The 9,226-nt window shown below is 51.7% G+C and overlaps 1 protein-coding gene across 1 annotated transcript in view; it reads left to right on the plus strand.

The window, feature by feature from the left end:
- Positions 1–275: 275 nt before the first annotated feature.
- Positions 276–9,226, plus strand: part of LOC123515087 (dual specificity protein phosphatase 10-like) — a 28,759-nt gene continuing 19,808 nt past the window's right edge. Inside the window, exons 1-2 of the mRNA XM_045273511.1 lie at positions 276–603; positions 4,313–4,885. Of these exons, the coding sequence (XP_045129446.1) occupies positions 4,330–4,885 (556 nt within the window). The 5' untranslated portion in view covers positions 276–603; positions 4,313–4,329. The remainder of the gene's footprint in view (positions 604–4,312; positions 4,886–9,226) is intronic.

Consider the following 9,226-nt stretch of genomic DNA (forward strand, 5'->3'; position numbering starts at 1 on the left):
ACGGTAAATATACACAATCACTGTTCTCTATGGAGTCGCACTTGAGAGCGGAAACCTAATTGCCACAGCCTGAGTCATGAGTGTAATAGCTGACATCACAACATTACCGTGACGCTGAGTCCTCTTCCCCCGCCCCTCCTCTCTCCTCATCCCCGCCCCTTCATTCGTTCCTGAACAGAAGCAAGTTATGCTACGTCACTAGAACGCGGAGGCTTTAGCTATATAGTGATAATTCTGATACGAAGCCTCACTTGAGCTGTGAAACTTGCCTGGTGCTTGGTGGCGTTTCACAATAGTATCAGGATTTATCGGTATCTGTAACTATCGTGCAGCAGGCAGCTGTGGGGTTGCCAACGGCGCACGGAGAGGAGGCGGTTGAGAGCCCTTCAGCACAGCCTGGCTTGAGCCCAGCGAACGGGAAGAGACAGGCCAGTGCATACACAACTTGCGTGGTGAGAGGACGTGGGACAGCTTAGTGCAATCCCTCGAGTGCAATTGAAACCTATTGAAGCATTTAAACGCGAGTGTTTGGAAAAGTGTCTGTGGATTATCTAGTCAAGCAGGAGTACACACACTACACCCAGGAACTGACCATGTGCCCTAGTAAGTGTTTCTGTTAGTGTTAGTTCATGTTGCTTAGTTTTCTCACCACTCTTGAAAACACATTACTCATCGGGTGGTATTTTATCACCCGTGCCGCGCGGAGAGTGAGGCAAGGCAGGAGAGCTAATGAGTGAGTCAGTCAGTGTATGGCGATGCATTACAGGTGTGAGGGACTAATTACCACCGTGAGTACTTACCTGGCCGGGCGGTGAGAGTACTTCACCTGAGGCCAATTACCGCTTACTTTAAACGTGCATTGCGTGAGTGAGTGAGTGTGTGTGGTGAGTGTTATGAATGAATGAATCTCTCTTGCAGCTAGTAGTGGTGATGTCTTGCTTGTGATGATGAAGTGATGCTATGTATGTGTGTTTGGTGAGTGAGCGATGTATAAGATGCAATGTATGGTGTTATGGTGTGAATGTTGTGTGTTGCATGTGTTGTGTGGTGGTGGTGTGTACTGTGATGTATGTTCTGCAGATTGGTGCCTGGTAGTGGTAAGTGCGGTAAGGATTTGTATTTTTATAGTAGTATGTAGTGGTGTGCGGTTATGAAGGAATGCAATGATGTGAATGCTAGTGTGTATTTGTATGTGTGTATCCTGAGAAGATATGAAGTGTGCGATAGTTAATGAAGAGTGGTAGTGTAGAAGGGATGTTGTGCATGACTATGGTGGCATGTTATATGACAAGACATATACTATAGATATGATGCGGCGTATGCAGAGATTTAAACGTGTGTGGTGATACGAGTGTGGTGCTGCGAGACAAATATTTCATGTGTCTGTGTAGTGATGTGTTGCAGATGTGGTAGTGTGTGATGTGCTGGGAATGTGGTGGTGGTGGTGGTGGCGGTGGTGGCGGCGGCGAATGACTAGACACAGAGGAGTGGAGGTGATGTCACGCGGTGGTGCCACGTCTCATGTCACGCACTGTGGTTCCCTACTACTCTTAGCTCGGCTGCTGCGTGCATTACCCGGCCTGCCTGAAGCGACCATCTCTCTCTCTCTCTCTCTCTCTCTCTCTCTCTCTCTCTGTTCTTTTAATGTTTTTCGCCTCCTAAGTGATTTTTATTAAGCCTTCCTGTCCCATCTTCGGTCAAAACTCTCTCTCTCTCTCTCTCTCTCTCTCTCTTGTTAGCGTCAGTCTTTTCATTTCTCCGTCAGCGTCAGTCTTTTCATTTCTCCGTCTATGCAATGAGCCGCCACCCATACAAAGGTCAGGGATGACAGAACGCTGATGCTTTACTTGAGCTTAGGAAGACGTTAATAAAGTGCTGAAATAATGCACCAGGAGACTAGAAACGTTGGTCGTGTTGTTACTGGATAATACTCGGTATTTAGTGAGGGATTTCAAACTAGAGAGCTTCAGTTGATGCAGGGAGTGGCTCGTCTGAGGAATGATGACAAGCGGGTGTCACGGGGTGTGTTAGATGTGTTTGTTGTCGCATAGCCAGTGTCTGAGTCTCCTGAGAGATGTCACGCTGGCTCATGACTCGGGGCTGAACCTCGGACACACACACACACACACACACACACACACACACACACACACACACACACACACACACACACACACACACACACACAGGCGTGTATTCTTAAGTTAGGCTTGGAATTTTTTTTCGAAAGATCTCAGGAGTCATGATTTAGGAAGTGGGGCTCCCAAGGGTGTTTTTCCCATTGATACTGGTGGTGGTGATTTAGAGTCCTTGCTAAACTACGGTACGTGTCAGTTGACTTGTGAAAACACCTTGAAAACCGTAATAATTCCCGTGAAAAGTGGATAAGGTGACGGAATACACACACACACACACACACACACACACACACACACACACACACACACACGTGTTGAGTGTTATTGCCTTCCCAAGGAGTGACGAGAGGTCTTGCAGTCAATAATTCAAAGATGGTTGTGATGTTATGAGTTACCAGGGACTGTCCCGCTGGCTTGGATCACCACTGCCGAGGTGAGCCGGGCCACGTCACTGGAATAGGAATAAGGATAAGTGCTTAGTGATAAAAAGAAAAAAATAGAGATAGATAATTTTGAAAATAAAAGATAGAAAACGATTCATTCCTTAATTACGAGTAATGATAATAGTAATAATAATAATAATAATAATAATAATAATAATAATAATAATGATAATAAAAGTAACTGAAATTATAAATCGGTAGCTTTAAAAATAATGATGAACTTATATTGATAAAATTGTAAATAATTATATGTTCGCACTGATAAAAGTAGTAATCGTAATAACAAGAATATGATACAGTAAGATTATTAATTAGGTATAAAAAGTCAACAAGTAACAACAACAGCAATGATAGTTATAATAATAGTAATGATCTAAATATACACCAGTAAGGACATTAACAAAACAAGAACTACTACTGCTACTACTACTACTACTACTACTACTACTACTACTACTACTACTACTACTACTACTACATCATCATCACTAACACTACCTAGAAAACAAAATAACAACACAAAAAATAGCCCCTTAACTCATCACACGCTTCACGCTTCAGTCATCACACTGAGAACACCACACGCTCACCCTCAATCCCACCACATGGAGGGTAGTAGAGTTGAATCCCCTTGTAACACAGAAACCTTGGCGTTGGGATGCCAAGTTCGTAAGCATTGGGCAGGTGGTGCGGAAGCGACTTGAGTGAGTCACTGTGCCGTATTCTGAAACGCTCTGCTCTCCTTGCCACACATGTTTTTCAAAGTGCCGGAGATTATTAGCCGGGCTTCCAAGAGCATTTCCCCTATTAATAACGTAGAAATCGCGTTAATCTTTCACTAACTTCATAAGAATAACCTTAAGAACAAGTGTAATGAACGAGGACATTTCAAATGTAATCGACGTGCGGCGCAGAAGTGTTTCAGAACGTGTCCATGTCGACCAACACGCTGCGGTAGAGCGTTGTGAGGATTACAGCAATAATTAGGTTGTGATGGTGATTACAGCAGTGACTGGGTTATGATGGGCTATGGTGGACTGGGCAAGGTTGGGGTGGGATTGGTGGGTTAGACTGGGTATGACTCGGATGGATATATCGCACTCCAATCATCCTAAACACATCAAAATCTCTCAGGTCAGCTGTCGGGAATGGTTGAGTGCAGTTTTGTATGAGTTTCTCCTATTAGGTGAGAGGGAAAGTGTGCAGGGAGGAGCGGACTTGGCATCGCATTAGGTATTGCACGTGGTGTGGACGTGGGGAGCAGCAGCACGTGGTGAGGGCGGCGTGGGGTGGTGCTGGGTAGGGGCAGGAGGAGGAAGAGGAGGACCTCAACAGGAAGTACAGGTCCACTCACTTCCTGCCACCGTGTGTGTGTGTGTGTGTGTGTGTGTGTATGAAGCATGATAGCGCGTAACAAGTAAAGCTCATTGTAAATAATCTAGTTGTTGACATGGCTATTCGCTAAAACAGGTAATTAAAACTTTAATCATAAGCCTCTCTTTGCGGCAGTGCATAATTTGTGTTGGGATGTGATGCATGAGTGGTGCTGTGGTGTAGTGGTGTAGGTCGTGTGGTGAGTGTGCATGTGATGAATCACGCCTCCTGTATTGCACGGTGTGGCGTGAGTGGTGAGTGACGAGTGGTGAGCGTGTAGGTGTATAGTGAGTGGTGTAGTGTGTTGTGTTATGGTGGTGTGTGGTGCAGGTAGTGAGTCACAGGTGTGTGTTGCAGGGTGGTGAGTAGCCAGGATGCTGAGTGAAGGCCGTCGGGAGGGGCTTCGTCTGGCCCTGAACCGGTCGTTGAGCGAGCCAGGGGAGGCTAGTGGAGAAGCCGCAGTCCGCTGTCCAGTGTCGCTGCCGCAGCTGATGGCGCCGCAAGTCGTAAGCATGCCAGCGTCGCCGTGCGGAGAGAGCGCAACCATCCAACGGTCGCTGCTGCTGCGGCGTGCCCGAGCCCTCCAGCCCGCCGAGGTGGCGCGCAAGCTCACCAAGACCAAGCCCAGGAACTTCCTGCTGGTGGATCTCCGGCCATTCATCAGCTACAACCTCAGGCACGTCCGCAGTGCCATAAACCTCAACTGCTCCGACCGATTCAATCGCAAGCGGCTGCAACTCAGACGCGCCTCCGTGGTGGACTTGGCGGTGTCCCCCTTTGGCCGCGACCAGCTGAAGAAGCGGTGCTACAAGGAAATCATCGTGTACGACGACGCTACATCCGACCTGGAGGCGCTGCCGCCGACACACCCCGTCTACCTCGTTCTTACCGCCCTGCTGGAGGACAACAGGGAGCCGCTGCTTCTCAAAGGTGAGTACATCAGTGTCTTTCTTTCTCCCGTGTTTGTTTGTTGTGTCGTGCAGTAGACATAGCTATTTAGCAGCCAGTCTCAGCCGGTCCTTCCTTGGCCAAGCTGCCCCTCTTATTCCCATGCGTGTTCTTATTATCTCAAAACGTGTGCTTTCCCAGAGGCAAGAGACGCGTCCCTCAGTGCCCCTCTCTCCCTCCTGCTCTAGTGTCCCCTTTGCTTGGCGCGATGGACAGGCCCTGCAGGGTCTTGGGAGCAGGGCAGGGACAGCTAGGGTGTGTGAATCAGTGAGTGTGCTTGAGTGCACGTCACCACGTTCAGCCATGTTCTTAGAGGCGGGAAGGTGTACAAAGGTGGGCAGTGAGGGCGGCGCGTCATGAAGGAAGTGGCGTGCGGAGTGAGAACAGGAAGCTGAGCGAGGCCTCCAGTGACCTTGCCGACTGGCTGCCCGACGCCCTCTTCCTCGTCCCCAGCATTGCCCCCTCCCCTTCTTCCCCCCCTCTTGCCACGCTATCTACTCTTCCTCGTCCCCACCGCAGCCTCCCTACCCTTCCCCACCCAGGGGATCTGTTCCTCATCCCACCACTGTCTCCCCTCTCCTCCTGTCCTACCGCCTCTTCCTCGTCTCCTGCTCCCCTCCCCATCCTCTATTCGTCCCTCCTCCCTTTCACCTTCCCTTCTCTCTGTCCCTTAGCATCCCATTCAGGTCCGTTCCGCCTGCTCCTCGCACGCAGCCCCTCGCGGGGTCTGGGAAGTGGGCCCCGGCTGGCCAGACCCGAGGCGCGGCCCGTTAAGGAGGTGCCGCATCAGGAAGCCGTATCAGGTTGCCCTTGGGGAGGGATAGCTGCTGCCGGGGGGATGAGCGCTGGGGAGGCTACCTTAGCACATTCTCTCTCTCTCTCTCTCTCTCTCTCTCTCTCTCTCTCTCTCTCTCTCTCTCTCTCTCTCTCTCTCTCTCTCTCTCTCTCTCTCTCTCCACTTTCCGTTTACGACGCTAATCACTCAGTAAATTATGATTAAATCTTGCCACACGAGTCTGCCACGCCGCTGGTTTGGTTTCCGTTGCAAGGGACGACAGGACACCCTCCTCTCAGGAGGAGGAGGAGGTGAAGACTATTTTTCAAGGAGCTTCTTCAGGAGTTATCGATTTATTGATAAGTGTGTCCACGGCCCTTGATGGAGGTGACTCATTTGTTTACAAGGTTTCTCACTCCCTACCTCTCCCTATCTCCCCCTTCCCATTGTGTCCCTCTTTAGGCACCCCGTAAAGGGGACCTGGTCAAAGGCCTCTCCCCTCGCCTCCTCTCCCCTCACGTGGCCGTCCACCCGTCACTATTTACACGGGATTTTCGTTGTGGCCTCGGGGTGAAGGGGGGGAGGGGAAGGACGGAAGCCCGGTAGATGTAGTGTCGCTCTTATGGTTATTGAAGTGGATGTTAGCAAGCTGTTCCTCTTATTTTTGTTGGAGTGAGTGTTAGCAATCAAGGTTTTTAAGGGACAGATCGTGATGGAGTGGTTACTGTCACTATGTATGGCGGGAGTGTGTTGGCTGCCATCCATCACTGCTATCCTGCTTTTCTTCCCGATCTTTGTCGGGCGTCGTGCTATGCTCTCCCTTTACGTGTTCTGTGTTAGTGCTTCGTTCACTCATTTCCTTCGTCAAAATTCTTTGGCTTGTCTTGATGTACTCTCAATTAAGGCATTTAGCGACGTTCCGAAGTCACACTCGCGTCAGAAGTATTGCTTTGCACTGCCACGAGTCCTCATCTCCCGTGCCAGACTTCCAGGTGTACGCCTTCCTGGTAAGGGTCGGCACAAACGAGGAAGTACAGAGCAGGAGTGTGACGCGCGGAGGTGATGAGGAGTGTGGAGGTCGCCCAACGCCACGCTGTCTCCCAACCGTCTCATCGCAGCTCTGCCTGACCGAGGTGTCCAGGAGACGCTCAGAGCTGCCAGCAGGTGGACGAAGCGCACCTTTCTCCTTACCTGGTTCTCGACCCCTCCAGGTGTTGTTATGTAACACCTTTTCCTTGGTGTACACACACACACACACACACACACACACACACACACACACACACACACACACACACACACACACACTCTCTCTCTCTCTCTCTCTCTCTCATGTGCGCGTCGGTGCGTGACGCAGGGCACGCGTGACCCTCCCCTCACTCCCCTTCCGCCATTTATACCGATGACGACGGGAATAAGGCGGCCAGGGAAAGCTGAGAATTGGGTCCGCCCCTTCACGGCCCCATCATGGAGCGCTGTGCCTCGGGCGGGAGGTTCTTTTTCCTCGCCCGCAACTCTGGTCTGTGGTTTGGTCTGCCTCAGGTGTCTGGGTCACGAGCTAACAGCTCCGCGGCCACCCTCGTGCTGCCTGCCAGCCTCTTGCCTCTTGGTAAAAATGCTGCTTGCCTCCTGATGAGGGAAGGGGAAGTAAAGTCCTTGAAGGTCACTCCGGCAGGCAATCATATTATCCGCTTGGTGTTCGCCGCTCGATGCACCGGCCTGGTCAGGGGTGGTGGTGATGATGGCACGTTGTTGCCTTATTCCGCCCATGGCTACCATACTCTGCCCCGATGATTATTTGAATTTATTTGTATTTTTCTTCGCTTGACTTGCGCCGGCCAACCGTCAGACAGACAGGAAGGAGTGACAACCTCTGCTAGACCGACAACCCAGATAGATAAGAGACATGGGGTGGCGTAGATGTGTTTGGCGGGCGGTGGCAGCACCTGTAGCCTGCGTGTTGTTCCACGAGTAACACTGCTGGAACACAACTCTTTCGCTGGTCTACCTCAAAATGGATTGTAATTTCTCAGTGGATGGACCATGTACGCACCGCGGGACGGCAGCCGATGCATCTGTGTCATCACTGGCGTGTCGCGTGAGTCACCACAGCTTATCCTGTATATATTTTTGGCCGCGGCGCTTTGCGTGCTGAGGACAGAGCAGCGTGTCGGAGTGGGAATCGGCACTGCGGTAGGCGGGGGGTGGTGGGGGCGGCCCTGCACGCTGGTCATCTTTCAGCGGAGCTGAAAGACAGCAGCAAATCATAGAACGGTTCCTTGCCCGAGGCCGCCGCCTGCAGGCACCTGTTAAAGGCGTGCAGGTGCGAGGCTCCCCTCAACATCACACTGCTGCTGCTGCTGCTGCCATCGACCCGCACCGCTCAACTAAAATAAATGTTTGCTGACCAAAGAGGAAGACTCCCCAAAAGTCGCCATCGAGCGAGCAGCAGCAGGAGTGACACGCACGCCACATTCCGTGACGGAGTGTCTCACCAAAATAACTCCACCTTTCCACCAGCCCGCGCCCCGATGACTCAACAGCACACCTAAGCGCCCCTCACACACCACCGCAGTCCCGCGGTGAAGCTGCAGCCAAGGCTAGTCCTCAGGGGCGTCTCCTTTCCTCGCAGGGTGTCGCTACTCCCAAGGTCGCTGTGCCTCACCGGGGAGTGAAGAGTTTGTGGTGAGCGTGAGACCGTCAGCTGGGGGCAGGGTAGGGGAAGGAGGAGGGTCGGGTGAAGGGTTAGACTTCCTAGGGGCGACGGACGCCTCTGTGTCTACCGATGTTTGTGTTGTGTCGCGGAGGAAGCCCACCACGCACGCACACACGCACGCACCGCTACGAGGAAGAAGGGCGGAGCGCTTGCTGCCACACGCGCCATCCTCGACCTTACGAACTCTTAAAAGTTCGTTACCGCCATTTCCTTGTTCATTTACGATTTAAAAGGTGGAGGAAGCGGCGAAGGCGGTGCGGGTTTGCGAAGCGAGGCAGGCAGGAAAGGAGGGAAGGAAGACTGCTGCTGGGGTGGTGGTGGTGATGGTGAGTCACGGCTCTCTTGTACTGATCAGCTGTGACTGCTGCTGCTGCTGCCGCCAATCGCACGTCACCTTCCTACACCTCCCCCATAGCAACCTTCACACAAAGAATAATGCCAAGGGAAGCCCCATGGCGGTGGGGTGCCTTGGGGCCAGGAAGTATAGGTGGTGGTGGTGGGCGGTAACGGGCGCAGTGTGGCGGTACAGCATTCCCATACATATCTCCTTGCCGACCTGGATGGCACCACTTTTTTCCTTTAACACCTCAGCGATTCAGGAAGTGTATGAATTATTCCAGTTGCTACTTCCTTCCGTCGTCTGCTGGAAGGAGAGAAAAATAGCGATGGCATTGGCATGGCGTGTGCGGAGGCGAGTGGAAGGTAAATTTAGGGAGGTGGAGGAATGTGGCAGCCGCACGCGAGGAGGGAGGCCGCATGACTCACCACGCGGCGCCAACGTAATCATAACACTTTTGTTGTGCTCTTACTGCGTTCCCGAGGTTGATCTGAG

The sequence above is a fragment of the Portunus trituberculatus genome, chromosome 38 (genome assembly GCF_017591435.1).
Source record: "Portunus trituberculatus isolate SZX2019 chromosome 38, ASM1759143v1, whole genome shotgun sequence".
NCBI lineage: Eukaryota > Metazoa > Arthropoda > Malacostraca > Decapoda > Portunidae > Portunus > Portunus trituberculatus.